This window comes from Brassica oleracea, chromosome C5 (genome assembly GCF_000695525.1).
Source record: "Brassica oleracea var. oleracea cultivar TO1000 chromosome C5, BOL, whole genome shotgun sequence".
In the NCBI taxonomy this organism is placed as follows: domain Eukaryota; kingdom Viridiplantae; phylum Streptophyta; class Magnoliopsida; order Brassicales; family Brassicaceae; genus Brassica; species Brassica oleracea.
Genome location: NC_027752.1, coordinates 5189069 through 5212508, shown reverse-complemented (window position 1 = coordinate 5212508; position 23440 = coordinate 5189069). Strand labels below are relative to the sequence as shown.

General features: G+C 37.3%; 2 protein-coding genes, 2 long non-coding RNA genes and 1 pseudogene across 8 annotated transcripts; 2 read left to right on the top strand and 3 right to left on the bottom strand.

Moving 5' to 3' along the window:
* Positions 1-3274: 3274 nt before the first annotated feature.
* LOC106344326 lies at positions 3275-4475 on the bottom strand (annotated as a pseudogene).
* A 1101-nt stretch (positions 4476-5576) lies between these two features.
* On the top strand, positions 5577-6218 carry LOC106294368. Its single transcript, XR_001260822.1, has 3 exons — positions 5577-5772; positions 5865-5957; positions 6102-6218. It is a non-coding gene; the product is annotated as an uncharacterized LOC106294368 (long non-coding RNA).
* Positions 6219-17150: 10932 nt separating this feature from the next.
* Positions 17151-21371, bottom strand: LOC106296060. Of its 3 annotated transcripts, none has more exons than XR_001261142.1 (6): positions 21322-21371; positions 21133-21144; positions 21014-21057; positions 19256-20866; positions 18666-18782; positions 17151-18303 (listed from the first exon to the last, which is right to left on the bottom strand). It is a non-coding gene; the product is annotated as an uncharacterized LOC106296060 (long non-coding RNA). The 3 variants fall into 3 exon arrangements; XR_001261141.1 differs by adding an exon at positions 18534-18588 and having other exon boundaries at positions 21014-21144; positions 21322-21370; XR_001261140.1 differs by having other exon boundaries at positions 21014-21144; positions 21322-21370.
* Positions 21372-21459: 88 nt separating this feature from the next.
* LOC106296058 lies at positions 21460-22296 on the bottom strand. 3 transcript variants are annotated; one of them, XR_001261138.1, is made up of 3 exons: positions 21808-22296; positions 21602-21710; positions 21460-21535 (listed from the first exon to the last, which is right to left on the bottom strand). XR_001261138.1 is itself a non-coding variant. In XM_013732109.1 (3 exons), the coding sequence occupies exons 1-3, from the start codon at positions 22196-22198 to the stop codon at positions 21688-21690; spliced, it is 336 nt and encodes a 111-aa protein (XP_013587563.1). In that variant the 5' UTR covers positions 22199-22296; the 3' UTR covers positions 21466-21687. The 3 variants fall into 3 exon arrangements, 2 of the variants coding, with proteins under 2 accessions (XP_013587563.1, XP_013587562.1); XM_013732109.1 differs by having other exon boundaries at positions 21466-21710; positions 21808-21991; positions 22070-22296; XM_013732108.1 differs by having other exon boundaries at positions 21466-21710.
* Positions 22297-22664: 368 nt separating this feature from the next.
* Positions 22665-23440, top strand: LOC106344325 (putative F-box/kelch-repeat protein At3g24610). Its single transcript, XM_013783726.1, has 2 exons — positions 22665-22872; positions 22938-23440. The coding sequence occupies exons 1-2, from the start codon at positions 22665-22667 to the stop codon at positions 23438-23440; spliced, it is 711 nt and encodes a 236-aa protein (XP_013639180.1).

The window sequence follows — 23440 nt, the reverse complement described above, 5'->3', positions numbered from 1 at the left end:
AAAATACAATTAATTATATGATAACACATATTTTGTAACCTATGATGACACATATAGGATATATAATAGTGATTAGGGGTGGGCGTTCGGGTTCGTTCTCGGGTCTTTTTGGGATTTCGTATTCAGTTCAGATCTTTGAGGATTTGGTTCGGATTTGGATAACCAATTTAAATAAGTTTGGTTTAAATATTTGGATAGATAATTAATAATTATTTAAGTATTTTTTGAGTTTTTAGTATTTTTTTAACTATTTAAGATATTTACATTTAACTATTTGTATATATTTTCAAGCATTTATGTGAACTTAAAAGTATCATATATATTCTGGATGTTTTTATATATATTAAATCTAAAAATAATTAATATATATAAGTATATAAATCTATTTTGGATACCCAAAATATTTCGGTTCGGATCGGATTAGGTTCCAGTTCTTCAAATACCAAAATTTTGAATAATTCGGATATTTAATCAATTCCGGTTCAGATTTAGTACTACTTATTCGGATTGTGATCGGTTTGATTCTTCGAATTCGAGTTTTTTGCTCAATTCTAAATAGTGACATAAAAAAAAATAGCATTATATTTTTTTTAAAAATACATCCGCACGAACGTGCGGGTCAAAATCTAGTAATCTATTAAAACTGAAGTACATTTGAAAAATAACCCTTGATTCATTTTAAATAGTACAAGTTTTGCCATTGAGTTTCTTGCTTCCTTTATTAAACGGGTTTTGTAATTTAATTACAACCCATTTAGCTAACACACGTCTTATGTTTGTTCCAATTAACAATTAATTTTATTTTTCAAAAACAATGTTAGCTATATTGATTATCTTAACAAAATATTCCTAATAAGTTGACAATCAAGATAGATATTATTAGTGTAAATAATTTTGGTATAATTTATACAAAAACAAAATATTACATTTTACTTATTCTCTAAGTTTGCATTCCCATATATGTTACATAGCCTAAATGTCATAGGTAAATCATAATCTTCTATAACTAAACAAAATATTCCTTAATTGTTATCCAATCAATTAAAAGCCATGCTTAAAAAATAACACAACCAATTAATTTACTTTAAAAAAAAATTCTAGAAACTATATTTAAACTAATTTAAAAATAGTTACCATATTTCATGCGATGTAAACAAATAATAAAATTAATTGTCATATATATGCTTAGGTTTTTTAATTTAAAAATGATATATTATGTTCTACTTAATTTTTGGAGCAATGATAACATCTTTTTAAACCTAGAGTCTACGTTCCATTTATATATATTTCTCCTCTGTTTCTTCTCTACCTATCCGTAAATCATAGAAAACATGACAAACACCAAAAATGTCTCCTCTTAAAGATGTCATTTATTTAAAGGTATAAATTGATTTTAACATTTAATAAATATTAAAACGTATATCATTTTTATCATGAATATCAATATTATTTTTATCATTTTTCTGGTTTCACCCTTTTACCAGTAAAGTTTTACCATTCATATTTTTACATTTTATTTGATGTTTTAATTTTAAAGACAAGTGTGTTAACTATTTTCAAACATCAGTTTTTTCAAATAGAATTACAAAATTTAAAACATCAATAATGATCAAAACGAGTATATAATAACTAACTTCAAAATTTGATATTTTTTAAATGAATAACAAATATAATTTTTTTCTTTACAAAATACGTAGTCCATTTACATTATATGTATATAACTTATTTTCAAACTCAAAATATTAGGGCATAAGTATAATATAAGGTTAACATTGAAACAAAAAGAACAGAATTAAATACTTATTGTATTACTATCATTTCTTTTTCCTAAAAAAATCAATAATATCTTACAATAGTATATAATAAGAAACAAAACAACATTCAAGAAAAAAAAAAGAGACAATATTCACAGCTAAAGACAATAAATTAAATTAGATTGATCAAATACGCTATAAATTGTTGTGTTCAAAAATATATATTAAACAGATATTTAATATTTGTAATTTTGTAAAATACATATATTCAATTATATTAAAAATAAAAAATAAAAAAGTTAATAAAAACACCAGTGCGTCCGCACAGATCAAAAATGTAGTATATAGTTTTTAGTTAAAACAATCTTCTTAGTTCAGATCTCCTTAAAATAAAATCTGTCGGACTCAATGCAATCTTTGCATAGTCAAACAGATTCATTAATACGAATGGGAGAACAGTCATTAGTCAAACAGATTCATTAACAAGAGTAAGCAGACTCTAAAACACGGATAGAAAATGAGTACCCTATTCTGACAAAGAGTTGATCAAACCCTGAGAATTTGCATCTTGGTTGAGAAAGCAATAGCGACCCAATCAGGCTGAGAAGAAGACGAAAGAATAGGGTCAAGCCCACTTTCACCAAGCTACAGCATTGACGCTAGCTTGATGCCGCTGAAGCTCCACAACAGGAAGAGCAAGAAAACGAATATAAAGCACTGTCCATGATAACGGTAGCCAATATACCTAGGATCCTGCTTGTTCCAAGTAAGACGCACCAAAGGAGTCCTTATCACGATACCCTCACTGATCCATCAGCTGAGACTGACACAAACACACCAACTCCAACCCAATCAAACGAAGTCAAAGGACCACAGAACTCGCTGTTTGAGGGAAGACTTGAGCTTGATCCATCGTCATCATAGGCCGAGGAAATCGCTTGAGGTAGCCAGGAGATCGGATCTCGCCGCTGGATTCGTCGCGCTGGACGATCTTGACTCGGTTAGGGAGGAGGCTGGTGATGGCGAGACGGTAATTTTTCTCGCGGCGGAAGCTCCAGTTCATTGCGTAGATGTGCCAATGGCGCTTCGTATGTGTAGATTCTCTGAGCGTTTCTGCAGGATCGTCTTGCATCGGGTCGCTGCTCGTATGTTTGAATCTGATCGGAAGAGAACTCTAGAAACCCGCTGCCGCAGCTACTTCGGATAAATCTCATAAATCTTTGTCTATTAAAATATACTTAATTCAGATTTATTTTAACCCTCCAATAAACGATGCCGTTTAAGTTCAAATACGATGCCGTTTGAAATATAGAAGGTTTAACCGTTTATCTCCTCCGTCTTCACAAAAGATTTTCCCGGGAAAATAAAACCAGAAACAAAAAAAAAGATGTTCAGAATCCTCAAATTATAATCAGTTACAACAAACAATTTCTAGCATACATTGAAAATGATGGAGAAGATGGTAAAGAGATAAACATTTCAAAGCTCTATAGCAAAAAATATCGATCTGTTTGTCCATTTTAATCAGAATCCTCATAAAGCTCACCATCAGATAACTCATCAAACGTCCTCATATCAAGCTGGTAACGAAGTATACCACAAAACCCTCTGCAAAACTGTGACCCTTCTTGGGACTTTTTAGTCACAAACTCTCAAGTTTACAACCTAACCGTTTGTACTCATTCGCAAACCACTCTAGCAGAGGCATACTTGTAGCTCAGCGTGCGTCATGGAAGTTGCTTTGATCAGTCTTTCCCAAAGTGCTTCACCACTACCTCTCCAACTCGTGCTCTGTTGATATCAAGATTCTCCCACACGATAAGTGTCTCTATAGCACCCATCTCCAGAGCCTTTAGAGTGTCCTCCACACCAAAGACATACTTCCTCGTGTTCTGACTTCCCAATCAGTTTCTTCTCCTGTATGAACTTCACGTTGGAGAGAATCTCAGCAAACAGTTCAATCGACTATGTTCAGTATCTTTGCTTGAAGAGGCGGATCAAACAACTCAGACTGGCTAAGCTCAGTTTTGAAATCAGCTGAACCACCAAGAATCAGACCAGCGACATTAGGCTGACTTGTAGCCGGGCTGATGTAAATCTGCGTAGCGACCTCAGCTGTTTACCTGACATAGTTGTGTCTCTTCTCCGTCCTAAGAGGAGCAAAACGAAGCCCAGATTGTCCTCCTCATCCATGCTTCTTAGGGAGATCAACGGTAAACTTGTGAAGAACCTCTTCAAAGACCCCAAACAGTGTCACATTACCATCCATCACTGATAAAACCAAACTTATCATCAGACTCAAGGAAGCGTTAATGGCCTAAAGGGCTCGAAATCAAACGTGACTTTCTTCTCTTTTTAACAATGGTTCCGGTTGAGACGACTCTTGATGTTGGAAGCAGTTCCGTATTCATCACCATGCTTGTTCCATTACCTCTTGCCGATTCGAGACCTTTGATTAGTTTCTTGATCTTCCATATCTCAGATTTGATGTTCTGTCTGCCTCCTGATCTGCCATTTTCTTCTCTCGAGGTCGAAGATGGAGAACGGGTGGTCGAAAAAACGACCTAACAACACAAACAAGAGTAAAATTAAAAATACAGTGTGAAGAACATGCTATGAAACTGAACAGATAGGTTTCTACTGAAGTAAAGATGGAAACTTTTGTATAAAAGATATCACCAGAAGATAACAGAACATAAGTAACGAACATACGTTCCGCATATTCTACCCACAGTCAATCACGTGCGAACCACCGGAAGAAGAAAATGGGCTTTGTCTTAACTCGATAGGCCTACATATCAGGTTGATTTTTTTTGTATTCTTGGCGATGTTCTAAGACGCAAGTTATGTTTTTTATTTTATTTACAAACCATACAAAACAAAACTATTGCAAACATTAAGCTAATAGGTTAGATGTTCAACTATTTTATAATTAGAAATTGTATGTTGATAATGTAGGTTTCAGCACCATGTTTTATTATTGACAACAATCTAGTATGTTTGATAATTTGGCTTTAATGCAATAACTAGTCTTTGATCTGGGAGACGTTTGTTTTTCATAATTATATATTTTTAATTTTTAAATGATTTACATAAACATATGTTTGTGTTCTTATTATAGATTCATACGTTATTGAATTTTGACATATTTGTATCTTGTTCCTAATGTTTAGATCTATTTATAAACTGAGATTGTTTATTTATTTATTTTACTTTGTAAAGTAAACATTAAATGTAAAATATTATAGTTTTAAGGAATATATTAATATTCTTATGAAATTAAACTATAAATACTGGGATTTAAAGTTGAATTTTGCTGTTCAAATTTTACAATGTGTGTTATTTTTTAAAACAAAAACATTATTTAGACAGAAACAATAAAAAAGCAAGTTACGAAAAAAACATTAAAAAGAAGTACAGATTTTTGCAAATTTTATTTAGCAAAGCTAATTAAAGTTATCGAATTGGGTCTTTATCATTAAAAAGCTGGTCCATCATATTTTACAATTACATAATGAATCATCTATGGTGGACATCAACAATTTACATTGGAAGCCCATGTTTTTTTTCTCGGGGAAAAAAAAAGAAAAACGTGCTGGCTTCTACTGATTTTCATATAGAAAGTTCTACTATTCTATCTTATCTTTTTGTCGGTACCTGGTCAAAGGCTGGCGAGTTCTTTCTAAACAATCAATAGAAAAACCCTTAAGTTTTAACTCTAAGAACTGCAGAGATAAATCTATTGATTACTACTGCAGATTTTGACATAAAGGTTCGAGTTTCTTGATTGAGGTGTACTTGAGTTTTTACGATTAGGTTCTTCTAATCTATATTCTGTGTTATGATTTTTCAAGGACTATCTAAAATTTGGAATACAAAGAATCTTCAATCGGATAGACAGAGCCAATCCCCAGTTTCATGTTCAGGAAAAAACCTCTTGCACGTCTTTGATTGGTAAAGAATCAGTAAAAACACTCTCGGTTATGCGGGAATGAACTTAACTCACCTTCCTTTGAAGGTAATAATTTCCAGGACTTCGTTTCGATTTCAGATCTTTATTCTTTGCAAAGGTTCTTCTAATATAATTTTTTTTTTCTTTTTATCATCTAGCTTTTCATCGTCTATATAAGATCAAACCGAGATCAAAATCTTTAGCTCAGGAGTGGGATGGAATGAGTTAAGAAATTGGATTGATTGTAGAAGGTATGATTAAATCAGAAGATCATAGACAATTGTTAATTAGAGAAGTCGGATTGACTTGATTGTCTCGCATTTGTTTAAATGCTAGATTTATAAATATTATTGTTCAGAGCATACATAATATTTGATATCTTAATTACTTTTCAGGCATGAAGTATTAGTATGGAGAAACAGAGGGACATGAGACAAAAGTGATTTATAGAAAAGCTCAGACAGAGACATGGGGAAGGAGATAGAGATAAGAATCAGTTGTAACATCACAAAGCAAAGGGAACTTTCACTAATCAATTAGTGAAAGTTAAATGTACGTGTTCTTAGAAGAATATGATAGTCTCATTAAAAAATTTAAAAAAATTGTTATCTTTTTTATACAATCCTCATATAATGATAGTTACGTTTTAAATGTGTGCATGATATTGGATGTTCTGAGACACAAATTCCAGTAATCGAGCTGCAACATAACACAACCTTGATTAGACAACAGACTTATAACACGGTTAGTAATCAAGTATTTATCATAACTAATTCGTAAGGTGATAGAAAAGTAGGACAGCCTATAATTAGTTATTAAATTGAAGAACCCTGCCTTAAGTTTAGATGTCTGGTTTTTACTTGCATGAGTGATGCATATGAGGGTTTATGTTAATGAATAATGATAGTCTTATATAAGACCAAATTTAATTACATATAGCTTCAAAATACCAAAGAGAATTCATACATTTGTCCAAAAGAAAAGAATAACAAACTTATTGAACTGAATGTTTGAAAAAAAAAGACGCAAATGTTGTTTGCATAGACTAAAATTATCTTTTTGAACCAGCAAGCCTTCTTCCACCACAGAGAACATGTGAACGAATTCAAACCTGAAAAGAGCAAAAGTGAAAATTCATTTTAATTCTTTTTCTTTATTGGTAATACAAGAAACACGCATACAAATATTTTTTTTAAAAAAAGAAGACATCTAAACTATTAAAATGACATACCTTATGACCCCAAATGCTCAAGGTTGTCAAAAACTTCTTTGGAACTACATTCATAGTTTTTCTGAGGTTTATAAGGTCTGAGCTTTGAGAGTGGAGTAAAAGTCGTCATAGATATGCTTTCGTTGTTCTGCGTAATGTGATATGGTTTCAAGTTTTAAGAGTTGAGATATATATAGTTGGCAAATCGAAGGATAGGTTAGAAAGGTGATCCGGGTTAAAGATTTGGTTAGTTATGATTTTGAGGCATTGAAAAACGAATATACAATTTTGATTTATTCAATACACGTTCCTTTTATATTAAATTATAATATTAACCAGAATATTCCTTTTTAAAATTAGGCATACGTGATTAGCAAGATTTGAATATAAGATGAAGATTGTATTAATTGAACGATATCGTGATAGTTATGATGATTGCTTAGAAATAGGATTTCGAAATATCTTTATAGTTATGATGATCGCGTTTTTGGAATGTAATTTCGTTTAGGAATATAATAAATGTTCTGTTTTGATTCGGTGCACCGATAATATCTACTAATACTAAGTTTTTAAAATTCTAAGGATCTTAACTAACCGAACACATCATAATTTGGTCTAGTTAATTAGGCTGGTTTAGACAACTTCTAAACGATGGTATGCATGTTGGTCTTAGTATTGATCATAATATATATCATGATACAAACCATGATACAAAACCATGAAACCAATACATGAAAACAATATTAAGATGAGAAACAGTTATTACATAATTCCAGGTTTTCTTTATCTTGATATATAATGGTTTAGGATGGCGTGGTTAAGTATTACATTCAACTGAATTTTGTATCTATCAAATAATTTGATTTCAATTTTGCTGGCCAACATTAACATGGGAATATTTCATATGTAAACATATTAGGGGATGAAAATGTTATATACTTACCGAGGTATTTTACTATCTTAGTAGGAGTTATTGGTTGTTGTATTTTAATGGATTTGAAAATCCGAACTAAATCTAGTGTTATTGGTTCTATGATTTTCAAATATGTACTAAAATCATGTGTTATTGGTTTAATGATTCATAAATTCTATATCAAATCAAGTGTTATTCAATCGTACGGATTTACTAATATATTTGATTTAATAATGGATTTGAATGGATTTGTTTGGATTTTTAGTTAAAAATATAAAGACTCAAATCCGAGGAAAAACCTTCGGATTTGCATATTTTACTTGGATTTATAAATACTATATGGATTTCTAAATCAATCAAAATATATAAACCAATAACAGCAGGTTTCGTCGGTTTTGTTTTGAGTTGTATAAGGTCGCTGGTCAATTTTAATTAAGTGGATGGTCAACCGAATTTATGGTTAGCTAATTTATGGTCAACCGAATTTATGGCTAGCAAATATATAAAACTAATGTATTTTGGCCAGTGGCATTTACTTGTAATTTTTTAGGAAAAGTCAAAGCTAAGTATTATTTATATTCCTGTTTTAATATATCAGATTTGTTATCAATTATTGATCTCTAACCTCACTACATACTCTTTTAAGCAAAATCAAAGGATTACAAACAAGCTTTTCTTACATTTGCATGAACCATTTTATGGTACCGTTGGAAGCATGCAAATGAGACTTAAAAATAAGACTTCCAACATAGTTGAAAACAATTTTACCAAATTTTTAAAAAGATTTCAATGCTTAAAATAGTAAATATAGTTATTAGTTAAAACAAATCTTCTTAATTCAATATCTCCTTAAAATAAAATCATCTGAGTATTATTGATTGGTTCACTACAATTTTAGTACATTTCTCAAGATAATTTCAAAGGATTCTTCATATCCTACAATATGCTCGAGCTATTCATTTCTACATCAGATCCAAGTTCTATGGTTTTAGGTTTTTAGTTTGCTTCGAAGTGAGGAAGGTGACTCATGTTTTGATTCCAACCCATGTTCATTTCATGGTAAAGACTGAGACATCTCCCAAATAAAAAGGATCTGAAGATGACTTCGAAAGTATCCTTATTCCTTTCAACTTTCTGGATAGTTTTCTTGTTGCAAAAGATTCAAGGGTGATTGTAGTGGGTATACTGGTGGGGTTTGAGAAGAAGAGAATGATACATCTTACTGTACTTGTCGGTTTTGAGAAGAAGCGGGTTACTCACATCCTACTGCCTCCGCAGTGGAGCACATACATGGAACTGCACATCGCCAACATTCCATAGAAAATATCCACATGAGAGCCATGTCACTTCTGGGTTTTGTGCGGACACGATCTTGTGTTGACATTGAGTTGACTCCTACATCTGATGATGTATGTCATGGGTATATGCAGTAGCAACGGTATGGTGTTGTATAACATAACCAAGGAGGCTTTTGCATGGGGGAAGAAGGCAAATGTTAAAGTTGATCTGGAGACTTTTCCTCCAGAGCATTGTCTCGAAGCTAGGTGGAAAACTGATGAAACATCATCTCTTCTTTTCTTGGTAAAGACTACTTTCCACATTATTGTATCGAAGCATTTATTATATCGATTTAAACGTTTTTTGCTTCTGGTCCCTCCCCTTTGGAACTACAACCCCGATGTGCCTAATCATTCTGATCATATGCAATACTGCTTGCTGTTTCAAGTCTTCCGTGTGTCAAGAAGATTAGGAGGAAGCATAAGGGGAAGAGGAAGTATTGGTATGCATAAGAGTAAGAGGAAGTATTGGTATTGACAACCGATTTTGTCTATGAAATAGCTTTTATTCTTCAAGTTCGGATTATTGATGGGCCAATGTGGCATATAATTAAAGAACATAAACCCGAATCAAACATGTTATATACGAAAATGGGATTCATTTTGGTGCTTTGTAGCTTTAAACTTTTCACTATCCGGAAATTTTCAAAGGTGACAAAGCTTTTTTGAAAAAATATTGAGACAACTAGAAAACAAAAAATCTTTACACATCATTTCAAATGCTTTTCTGAATTTGAGTTTGCTTATACAATAATATGAGAACTGCTGAGTTGTGTTGGTTAATTATTTGCGGTTTGGTAACACGAATGGGTGTGAACTATATACTTGGATAATGATTGAATCGCCATGCTTTCCTTAAAGAGTATTTCGACCCTATTCCAAGCCTTTGGGTTACACGAAATCTCTTTGTAGGATAAGACAATCAAATTCTCATTCTTGTTCTAGGCTAAGATACAAAAATAACAAATAAAGCTTTAGTGCTTATATGTGTTTCTTCAAAGATCTTTGATGATGTTCGAACAATGAATCTTTCTTTCTCTCTCTCTTACTAACTATTAGTTTTTGATCTTCAATCTTGTTTTACAAGTTGTGATTCAAGTTATTATTTACCATTGCCCACAACTCCTTTTATAGAGTACTAAGGGTTGCAATGGTTAGCACCAATAGTTACAAATGTTAGTGCTTTAAGATTGTTGGTTAATTAGGGTTGTAACCCGAATAGTTGTGAACTATATCTTATGATTTTGTGCAAGAGAAAAAATCAAAGTTTGGAAAGTTGCAAATGCTTGAGAGAATAAACTTTCGAAGAGGTGCGATCATACTGTAATCCTAGGAATGCGAGTGCATCGTGAACCAAGAGATGCGAGTGCATCGTGATCCAAGGGATGCGAGTGCATCGTGATCCAAGAGGTACGAACGTGTCGTGATCCAAGAGGTACGAACGTGTCGTGATCCAAAGGGTACAAAGGTATCATGATCCAAGGGATGCGAACGGGTCGTGATCAAAGGGATGCGAACGTGTCGGGACCCAAAGGGTGCGAACGTGTCGGGACCCAAAGAGTGCGAACGGTTCGAGACCCAAAGGGTGCGAACAGTTTGGGACCGAAAGGGTGCAAACGGTTCGAGACCAAAAGGGTATGAATGGAAACGTTTCGGGACCCAAAGAGTGCGAACGGTTCGAGACCCAAAGGGTGCGAACAGTTTGGGACCGAAAGGGTGCAAACGGTTCGAGACCAAAAGGGTATGAATGGTTTGGGACCGAAAGGGTTCGAATGTATCGTCACCAAAGGGTGTGAATGCATCATCACCGATAAGGTGCAAATGTAACATCAATGAAATACAGTAGATGTGATTGTTAAAATTTTACATATAAGTAAAAAACTATTGTTAACACAATCTCATTATATTGAGAAAGTTGTTAAGTAGTTCAATTGTGATATTGTTCTCCAATGAAGTCTCCCATGTATGTGAGAGTAAAGCTTGTACCTTATATAGGACAAGAAGTATCACAACTTGAGTATTTGAAGGGAACCATAAATTATGGTTTGTTATATGTCAGATGTTCTTCGATGGTAAAGGGTATTTAGATGCAAGTTTGATTATCAATATAGAAGAACATTCTTCTATAAGTTGTTGAGTAATTTTGCCTGGGGAGGTGTCATCTCATGGGCTTCCAAGAAGCAAACTTGCATGAAAGTTTGACTATTGAATAAAATTTTTAGCATTAGCATATGCCGGTTAATAGGCATATTGGCTAAGGGAATTTAATTTAAGAGATTCTGTTGTGACCGAAATAGTATCACCAGTTTCTATTTATGATAGTGAAGTGATCTTGGTTAAGGTTTATAATCAAGTGATTAATGGTAAGTGGAAACACATGGCGTTAGATATAGCGCATTATGTGAGCTGATCACTCACGGGGTGAATACCATAAGGGTTTGTTCGGTCTGAGAGAAATATAGCGTATCATTTGACGAAATGATTAGCTAAAGACTTGGTAATTGAGTCTGTTAAAGGGATGAGTTTAAAGTCTATTTGAAATCTTTAATGGTGGGATACCCAATTCCTCTCTAATACGACGCAAGAGGCTGAATTCAATGTGGAAAGCCTACACTTAAAGATTGTAGCACATGTCTATATATTATCCCATTGTATGTGCTTTGACCTGCAAGAAAGGGTTATGTTGAAATTTTATTCTTAATAAATACTTTGAAAAGGTGCATTCGTAGGTGCATGAGTGAAAGTACTTACCTATATGAGTGTGAAGTGATGTCACTTCAATAAGCTGGGACTTGGCTTTGTATGAACTCATGAATGGATAGGGACACATGACTTATAATAGTGTCAAGTATAAACACTTAGAGTAGTGTGGAAACACGTGTGTGTATTATCTTCATGTGCTCAAAATGGGTTGAGGGATTCAATCCGTAGGACATCCTGATTCTCGGGCATTTGGAATGTGTATTGCACTAAGATGAAAATTCAACTCTTCGAACATTTTCATTTATGCATGAGTTTGATATATGTATTAATTATCTAATGAATCTATGATTACACTTAAATGGGGGAGGATTGTTGGATATTTAAGTGAATCCTTGCAACCATTAAAGTGAAGCATTGCAATTGTTTAGATGAACAAATGCAACTATTTGTGATTGTAACTATTAGTGGTAAATGGTTGCAACCTTTGGTGATAAACCATTGTAACTGTTGGTGATTAAAGTCTTTGGTGATGAACCATTGTGACTTTTGTATAACTAACTATTGGTATTAATGGTTGTAACTCTTCACTAACCATTGTAACTATTGGTGCTAACCATTGCAACCCTTATTACTCTATAAAAGGAGTTGTGGGCAATGGAAAATAACAACTTGAATCACAACTTGTAAAACAAGATTGAAGATCAAAACCTAATAGTTAGTAAGAGAGAGAGAGAGAAATATTCATTGTTCAAACATCATCAAAGATCTTTGAAAAAACACATATAAGCACTAAAGCTTTATTTGTTATTTTTGTATCTTAGCCTAGAACAAAAATGAGACTTTGATTGTCTTATCCTACAAAAGGGTTTCGTGTAACCCAAAGACTTGGAATAGGGTCGAAATACTCTTTAAAGAAAACATGGCGATTCAATCATTATCCAAGTATATAGTTCACACCCATTCGTGTAACCAAACCACAAATAATTAACCAACAAGTTGGAGGCAAAGAAGATGAGATCCTGGATAGCTTTGTCATTCGTTTGTATGGTTGTGATTGATCACTCTCTTCCATCTTCAAGTTTTTGTACGATTCACTGATCTTTTCCTCTCACTTGGGCTTTGCTCAAGTGGGCTTCTCCATCATGTGGTCACATTTGCACAGCATTTGGCTTGTTCTCATCTCATCTTAGGATCATTGAAAAGTCACAACAGAATTTTCTCTAACACTCTTTCCTGCAGATAAAAATCTCAGCATATGGCATTTTTTGTGTTGGAGCAGATCACATGGTCTGTCACCTTGTTGCTTACACCTCACAAAGTACCAACTGTGGTAAGCGTTTTATCAAGGAGATGATGGATGATTAGTCTCATACTCTTATTACATAAACTCGGCTCAATAAAGTGAAAAAACAACTCGATAAACCAAGAGAAACCACCCTCCAATTACTCCTATTGTCCCATTTTTAAGTAGTATTTGTCTTTAGTAAAACGATGTTAAGATTCAAGTAGTAATACTCTCTGTTAATCTCAACTTGGATTCAATACATTCATCAGATTACAATCTTACTATAACACTCAAGAACAATCGATATCAACACGATATCGATTATTTCTCATACGAATCCTCTCACGAGAATCGCCTCAAGACCTCAGTCTCCAATGTTAAGTTTGATCACAATACCAATGATAAGGAATGAAAGAATCAAACAACAATTACATATAAAGGCTACTTTCTTGTAACTGCCAAAGACTCTAATAGCTCCAGAGTCTTTCCCTTCTCTCTTATTGACTCATCCGTTAGAAGTTCCCGCCTCATCTCCTTGATGTGGCACTTCTTCAGCTTCCAACACTCTCTTGCGCTGTTTCTTCTTTGAGTAGTACACTTGCATATGTGTATCAATACCACCCCCCCCCCCCCCCCCCCGCCCCTGTTTCATTGTAACGAGTAGCTAAAACAGATTCCGGCTGCATCACTTCCTGTAAATCATCACACACTGGAGGCAGGACCGACACTTGATGATGCGAACCCAATACCCGCTTTAACTGAGATACATGAAACACTGGATGAATCTTGGACTCTACAGGTAGACGTAAACGGTACGCCGCTTTCCCAATACGCTCCAATATCTCATAAGGGCCAAAATACTTCGCAGACAGCTTCTGACACACTCTTCTTGCGACTGACTGTTGCTTATACGGCATGAGTTCAAGACACACCGACGTTCCCACGTTGTACTCAACATCACGGCGATGCTTGTCCGCGTTATTCTTCATCAACTGTTGAGCTTTGACCAAATGTTCCTTAGCATCTGCTAATATCGCGTCACGAGTCTTGAGCATTTCCTCCAAATCGAAATTATCAGTTGATCCTTCTTCATACCTCAATATCACCGGAGGGTCTCGACCATATAACACCCTGTAAGGAGATGTATGAAGCGAGGAATGGTGAGACGTATTATACCATAGCTCGGCCCAACTCAAAAACTTAAACCATCTCCTCGAGTGACTAGACGTGAAGCAACGCAGGTACGATTCCAAGGTTCTATTAACTACTTCTGTCTGTCCATCAGTTTGAGGATGGAAAGCAGTACTGTAACGGAGCTTAGTGCCTGCGAGACGAAACATTTCCTTCCAAAATGTACTCAGAAACACCCTGTCTCTATCTGAAACAATAGAACGAGGAAATCCATACAAACGCACGATCTCGACCACAAACTTCTTAGCTACCTCCACTGCCGTAAAAGGGTGGCTAAGACCCAAAAAATGAGCACTCTTAGAGAGATGGTCCACCACTACAAATATCACATTGACGCCATGAGACGTCAGAAGCCCCTCGACAAAGTCCATGGAGATATCTTCCCAAACCACCGACGGAATAGGTAGCGGCTGCAAGAGTCCCGCTGGAGATAACGTTGATATCTTGTGAGTTTGACATATCTGACACTCTGCCACATAACGTTGAACGTCCTTATACAACCCTTCCCAATGAAACGTCCGTTGAATACGTTTGACAGTCTTCAATACCCCTGAGTGACCTCCACTTAGACCATCGTGATTCTCATGTAGTATCACTGATATAAACTGAGAGTTACATGGTATTACCAACCGCTTCTTGTACCACAAACGCCCATCTACCATAGTATAACCAGGATTCCCAAAAGAACATGCTTTCACCTGAGTAATTATTGACTGTATAGCCTGGTCCTGGTCAATCTCCTGATACAGATCTTGTAGTTGAATCACTAAAGGGACCGTGATGGCTAACAGCGTACTCGACCTTTCCACCGGTAAAGACATTCGACTCAATGCGTCTGCTGCTTTATTCTCGATTCCTGGTTTTTAAATGATGTTGAAATCAAAACCCAATAACTTCGTTAACCATTTCTGATATTCCATATTCACCTTTTTTTGTTCCAACAAGAACTTCAAACTCTTTTGATCCGTGTGTACAACAAACTTGCGCCCTTGCAAATAGTGCTTCCATTTATTCACTGCCATCTCTTCTGCATGAGTTCACGTTCATAAACTGGTTTCTGCTGTTCTCTCAATGTCAGACCATGACTGAAAAATGCAATCGGTTTATGTTCCTGCATCAGTACTGCTCCCAGTCCAAACCCGGAAGCGTCTGTCTCAACCACAAACAGCTTATCAAACTGCGGTAGAGCTAATACCGGCGTCGATATCATAGCTTCCTTCAACGTGTCGAATGCTAGCTGCGCCTCTTGTGACCACTGATACTTATCTTTACGCAGTAGTTCCGTTAACGGTTTGGCTAACACTCCATAGCTTCTGAAAATTTTTCTATAGTAACCAGTGAGCCCTAGAAAGCCCCTCAGATGTTTAATACTCGTCGGTGTTGGCCATAGCTTCATAGCAGCTGTCTTTGATGGATCAGTAGACACTCCTTCTGCAATGATGATGTGCCCGAGATAATCAACCTGTGACTGTCCAAATAGACATTTATTCTGATGAACAAACAGGTTGTTTTTCTCCAATATCTCCATCACAATCTGTAAATGGTGAGCGTGGTCATCAACGCTTCTACTGTATACCAATATATCATCAAAAAAACACCAGAACGAAGACTCCCAAGTATGGCCTGAATAGATCGTTCATCAGTGTCTGAAAGGTTGCTGGTGCATTCGTCAAGACAAACGGCATGACCAGAAATTCATAGTGACCGTCTTGAGTTCAAAAAGCCATCTTCGCAATGTCTTCTTCCACCATTCGTATTTGATGATACCTTGCACGAAGATCCAGCTTTGAAAAGATGGTCGCGCCATGTAGCTCATCAAGTAACTGATCTATCATGGGAATCGGGTACTTATTAGGCACTGTTGCTCGATTCAATGCTCGATAATCAATACAGAAGGGCCATGAGCCGTCCTTTTTCTTGACCAGTAGAACCGGACTAGAAAACGGACTAGTTCTTGGACGTATAATACCCGACTCGAGCATCTCTTTAACCATAGAAGTCATGGCTGCCTTATGCGCTTGAGGCTAGCGATAAGGCCTTACACTGATTGCCTCTGTTCATGTTTTCAGTGTAATCGGATGCTCTCTTCCACGCAGAGGTGGTAATCCCACTGGTGGTGTAAAAACTTTCGTAAACTGATCCAAAACCGTGATTATCCTCACAGGAATTGGTGTTACTACTTGTTGCTGCACCTGGTGATTACCAAACCAAAGCTCAACTCCCTTCTTCTCTGTCCGAATTGTGGATATTAAAGACTTCAGGGATACACTAGTGTTGTAAACCCCTATGTCACCAATCAAAGTAACCAATTGGCCTTCGTGTTGAAAACGCATTTCATGCTTCTCCCAATCTACTTCACACTTCCCAAGTGTCCTCAGCCATTGAATACCCAGAACCACATCTACTCCTCCCAGTTCCAGAGCTACAAAGTCTGAAGTGAACTGTAACCCTTCCATCTGAAGTGATACTGCTGCACAAACTCCCAATCCACTCACTTGTATCCCTGTCCCAAGTAAGACATTCAAACTGTTGTCGTGATGCAGTTTAAGTTGTGTCTTTTCCACGAGAGCATGTGATATAAAATTGTGGGTAGCGCCGCTATCCAGTAACACTATCACTTGATATTTCCCTACCACTCCTCGTATTTTTGTTGTAGTTAGTGATTCTATGCCAATAAAAGCGTTAAAGGATAACGCCATCAGTTGTACCCCTTGATGCTCTTCTTCTACATCTGAAGGTCGCGTGTTCGATCCACGCTCACCGCACCAGTTGTTAAGATTCAAGTAGTAATACTCCCTGTTAATCTCAACTTGGATTCAATACTTTCAACAGATTACAATCTCACTATAACACTCGAGAACAATCGATATCAACACGATATCGATTACTTCTCATTCGAATCCTCTCACGAGAATCGCCTCAAGACCTCAGTCTCCAATGTTAAGTTTGATCACAATACCAATGATAAGGAATGAAAGAATCAAACAACAATTACATATAGAGGCTACTTTCTTGTAACTGCCAAAGACTAATAGCTCCAGAGTCTTTCCCTTCTTCTCTCTTATTGACTCATCCGTTAGAAGTTCCCGCCTCATCTCCTTGACGTGGCACTTCTTCAGCTTCCAACACTCTCTTGCCCTGCTTCTTCTTTGAGTAGTACACTTGCATAGGTGTATCAAACGATCAGCTTATTTGAGAAAGCAATAGCGACCCAATCAGGCTGAGAAGAAGACCACTGAAGCTGCTCAATCTCAGCACCAGCAGTGTAAGCAAGAATAGGGTCAAGCCCACCTTCAACCTGCTGCTGTCCCGTGGATGAAATATCCCAAATCAAAGCCTGCGAATCGTCTCCCGCAGTACAGATATGAGACGAGCTATGAGGAGCCCAAGCTATAGCATTGACGCTAGCTTGATGCCGCTGAAGCTCAACAACAGGAAGAGCTGGGAAACGAATATCAAGCACCACGACTTTAGCGCTGTCCATGATAACGGTAGCCATATACCTAGGATCCTGCTTGTTCCAACCAAGACGAACCAGAGGAGTGTCAGGCTCAGAGCTCTCGTAGATAATCGTCGAATGCTCCTTATCGCGAAGATCAAACACTCTCACTGAACCATCAGCTGATACTGAAGCAAACACACCAACTCCACCCCAAATCTAAATGACTCAACGTTATGCAGAACATTGCTCACTAATAGAACCCATGAGAACTGATCAGATACGGAAGAAGTAGGGAACGCTGCTTTCAACCTCACATATAAGAAATAAATAAACTTGGGGTAAATCCTGCCTGGTTCATGATACAAACTAGTCACCGTGGCAAATACTCACAAATGTTGTTGGATGAAGTAGCTGACAAATATCTACCAAGAGCTCGAGAAGATTATTTCTAAAATGCAACAGGCCATCAGGCAGGTCTAGCCCTGGACTCTCATCACTGGAGGTAAACTCATCGACCTGAAGATAGATTGCTAAGGAATTTTAGAAGCACAAAAAGATATTCAGTACAACTAGTAACGCAGGTGTTCAATAATATGTGGACTTGTGAATATTCAAGAAAAAAGGTAAACTAAAAATCCAATATTATGTTGATAACGTGAGTGGAATGTGGTAAAAATAAGAAAGGTAAGACTAAGATGGTTAAGAATATGAATTGAAACCAAGTTAACTAAATTTCCACAAATAACCTTTTCAGTTGACCAACTCAACACTGAAATTGGTTTTTCCAAGGAGTTGCTAGTGCTGTAATTGATATGATAGCTTTAATAGTTAGAAACCAGAAAGAGACAGTGAACTTAAGAAAGTTTCCAAGATGTAACCTGAGCGCAGCAGCACAAGAGGCCGCTGAGAAAACTGGAAGAAATATATCTTTCACGCGATTTCTGTCGTTCTGTCTATTCCCACCTAGGCTAAGAATATATGTCCCAAAAGTTGACCTAATATAAGGAAAAAATAGACATATGTCTGAGTTCGGATGCCAGCAAAAATCTCTCCGATAGGATGACAAAAAGAAAAAAAAAATAGTCTAAATGTTTGTAAAGAAGCATAACAAGAAAGAGAGAGAGAAAAATTGGTACCAAAACTGTAAAGTTGAGTCTGCAATCTATATAACAGTGAAGAAGAATAAAATGTGAGATATTAATGGCAACCGAAAGAACAAGCCATGTTTCGAGAAGAACCTGCGCATATCCTGATTTTCATACAATTAAGGCCTGGACCGTTTCGAATGTTTAAAGTATACGTTTTAGTTTTTCATAACATATTTTCACAAAAAATATAAACGTACACCGATGAGGAATCTCCTATTTTCGGTTGGTGTTTGCAACTAACGACAATTTTTTTGGTTAAAATGCTAAAGTACAGACTAGATGCCAAAGCAAATGCAATACAATCAAGGCCTTATATTTACCTGACAAGTAGGACATCGCAGCTAAACAGAAGAGTACTCCTTGAATGGGGAATGTCCATGAATCTGTTGCATCCCTTACGTACAAAACTGATGCACACTCCAAAGTCTTGTATCTCCATCGGTGCCAAATAGAAGAGTACTCCTTCCTGAATCTTCTCCTGCTCCCTTGAAACCACTTCATCAGCACTGCCACATTCCCTTGTGAAATCATGAACGAACGTCCATGAAAAGACCCAAACGACTTGAACTCTTTCCTGAGATGTATCACCGGTTCTGCAATATCTTTCATTGTCTCATCACCATCACCATCAGCTGCAGCTTGTAAGGTGAGCAAATAAAGCAGGACAAGGGACGTTGATATAAGCAGATATGAGAATAACTTATTAAGAGCTTCTCCGGTTAAGTTCAACTGCCACCACAATCTCATCTTTTCGCCATGTGGTGCTATGAACTGTATTTGTATATTCCTGTTTTCCAGAAATGCCATACATCAAAATAGTAATGCATACTTCTCCAATCCTTGATACAACAATCCTCGTCTGAGACATTTGTGAACGTGAGGCATTTAAGAGCAATATTCCCAGAGAAGAGCAGCTTGGAACATGACAGGCACTAGAATTCCCAGAGCTTACATCCTCACTTGATGATTTTTCAAAGGCTTCCCTACTTGCACTTGTTCACTGCCACAATTCCAATATATCCTATTATCCTTTGAAAGTTTCTGGTTTTGAATTTACATTTCCATGTTTAGGATATTTGCCTTTCTTCTTCTTATACAACAAAGACGACACATGAACACCAGATTTCTCAGGGTTTTTGTCTGCAGTTGATGATTCCAGAAGATGCACCACGCGGCATTTTTCCTTGGCGTCTATCTGAAATGCATCAACACTGTCCGCAAAAACTAACTGTTCAGATTGTAGTGGTTGTTGCACAGAAGTTGTTCCCAATTGTGAAAATGTTGTGAGCATAAACTCATGCTCATGAAAAGAAACAGTCTCCTCTAAACAACCAGTGGCTGCTCTTTCAGCGCTCAAGACAGTCTTGTGTTCAACCTCAGGACAATCACCAGAAGTCTAAGAAACCGTATCCTTCCTCAACATCACCTCTGGAGAAGAACAACCCAAGGCTGTTGCCATTGACGCAATCTCTGGAACTGGTTCAGTATCACTAGATCCTGCAAATCTGTCCAACAAGCGGTATGTAAACTGTAAGCAATCAGAGAATGGTACTTTATCCATCTCTTCATTGAACCAGTGCAGAACCGATCCCTCAAAACACAAGGATACCAGTTTCAGCTTCTCCATGTCATTGTATCCACCAGAATCTAATAAACTCTCAACTCTGCATACCAAATCCAAAGGAAAACGTCCAGAGAATACAGGGATATCCCTCTTCCTCAACATACCATTGATTCCCCGATACCTTCAGTGTCGACTCCACCACAGGAACAACATGATAATGCGATTGCAAGGCTCCTCTCTTCCACATGTCACCATTTATTAAGAGCATTGTAGCATCTATCAGATTCAGCTTTCAGTATCATCTTCTCCGGATCATCATCAGCACCAAACTTCAGCAACAAGGGTTTCCTTCATCTCTTTCCAGTTTCTGAGAGGCATCAATGAATCAATACCATAGATGCCAAAGCAAAATGCAATACAATCAGAAGGAAAAAAGAAGTTTAAGTGAAAAGCAATAACATCCCAGCACTAAATGCAAATACTCGAAAGAGAATAAAATAGAATAAGTACTCACAGCCTGTCCGATCTCAGACATCAAGCGTGCCAGGCCAGAGACAACTGTAAAACCAGCATTCAGAAGAGCTAGTTTTAGAAGTGTATCGCTAAGCAACTGTATACTTTGTACAATAAAACCTGAGGAAGATCCTGCAAGAAGGAAACAAGTAAGGTATAAAAAAAGCAGTTTTGCTATTGAACTATATAAGTAATATGTTAATATTAAACCCTATGCAACAACAGTACCATGTATGATGAATACATCAGACCAGGAGAAAACAAAAAAACAAAAAAAAGATGCCAATAAAAAGTCGTTCAAGCATATACCTCATGCGGAGTCACAAGCACCTCAATGGCGAGATCAAAAGTAGTACCCTACGGAACGCACAGCAGAGGAATCAAAACCCAAGAAAGAAAGAGAAAGGCAATCTGTAGTAATCAAAACCACAGCAGTAAGGAAACTCGCCTGCAACACATAGTTAAGAAGGGGATGTGATGGCACCGCGTCCTGTGGAATCTCAGAGAAACAACCAGCACGGACCTAATGATAATGTGGAAAGACATCAGCGTGAAATCGGGACAGAAATAAACATGAAACACACCCAACTCAGTAAGCAACGAAGCATTTTCCGGTTGTTGTCAATTGGGTAAAGAGGGGAGACGAACTGCTTCTCAGACTGCTGGAGTAAAAATTCAAGAAGCATGCGAGAGAGTAACTGTTACAAATCAAAAAACGGAGGTAAGAACAAGGAACAAAGAGGAAAAACTAAAACTTTGAAAGGAAATAAGAGATGGGAAAAGGCTAGGAACAACCTCCCGACTGATGAGAAACATGGCGAGTATCAGATATCTCTTCACGGAAGGAGAGTAAGAAGCTCGACATTACCATCATCGTGAGGTTGAAGAGCGCGAACATAAGCTTATCAAAGAAGCGCCAAGAGAGCTGAGGAACGCCGGAGCTGTATCTCGTGGCAGATACAAGAAGAGCAGCTGATGACTGAAGATTCGATGCAAAAGAGGAAGGGGGTGAAAAAGGGTTTATGAGAATCTGGAAAGAGGTATCAAAACGCGAAACCTTAGGTCTAAGAGAGAGACAATCGGAGACAAGTAGAGACGTCCCATTGCAGCCATTGATTAGCTGCAATTGAGGATCGTGATTCAATACATGGATTGCACTCTGCTCTGCTTTCCTCTCTAACTCCATTCACTCCAAATTTGCACTCTCCTCTACTTTCTTCTTCTTCGATTTTGATTTTGATTTTGATTCAATTTTGTTTTCTTCTTTTCCAGAATCCGATCAGCTTCTGCTCTTTTTTCTCTCCCCGATTGGATTCGATTCGATACTTGGGTTTCTACCACCACAGCCAATAACGGGCAAGAAGTAAATGGGCTTTATCTTAACTCAATAGGCCCAATAACCTAATTGCGGCCCAAATAGTGAGGAACAAGAAAACAAAACATAAAGTCGTGTCTTACTGTAATATGGAAAAACTACTACATAGAAAGTTCGAAGTCTTACTGTAGTAAGGAATCGCGTGTTTCCTTTTCAACCTACGAACAAAAAAATAAAATAAATAAGATCGATCTGATTTGTTTCTTCCTCAATTAATCAAAGGGGCTGTTGACTCTTCGAATCGTGAATCAATCTCAGATCTAAAGTTCTTTTTGAGATGTACAATTACGACGCCGCCGCTGCCAAAAGGAGGAAGAAGGAGAAGTCACCGTCGTCGTCGTTTGATTCGTTGCCAGATGCGGTGGCTATAAGTTGCTTGGCTCGCGTTTCCAGATTGGACCAGGCGGCCTTATCTGTCGTCTCCAAGAGATTTCGTTCGCTGGTGGTTTCGCCGGAGTTTTACAAGATCACGCGGAGAAGTGCGTGTACGTGTGCTTAGGCCTGCCACCGCACTTAATCCCACGCTGGTTCGTCCTCCACCCAACGCTAGACCCTGCCACCGGGAATACCGTGAAGCGGGCTCAACCCATCCCTTTTTTCCCGTCTCAGCCTCGGGAAGGATCCGCCGTGGTGTCGTTGGACGGGAGCATCTATGTTTTCGGTGGATTGGTTAACGGCGAGCGCACGTCCGGTGTCTTACTCTTGGATTGCCGGTATCACACTTGGCACCAAGTGACTCCCATGAGAGTGGCCCGAGCATCCGCCACGGCTCAAGTGGTGAACGGGAAGATATACGTGTTGGGAGGCTGCAAAGACAGGAGATCCGCTGACTGGGGGGAAGTGTTCGACCCAAAGACCCAAACTTGGGCTGCCCTCACAGTTTCAGAGCCAATGCCGGACGAGGAGGATCCGGATACACGCCCTAGGATGAGTTTGATCCATGGGAGTGTGGTGATAGAGGACAAGATATACGTGATTGATTTCTGGAATAGAACCTTCTTCTACTCCCTAAGCCAGTGTAAATGGGGGAGAGGGAGTCCGGGGCCAGGCTAG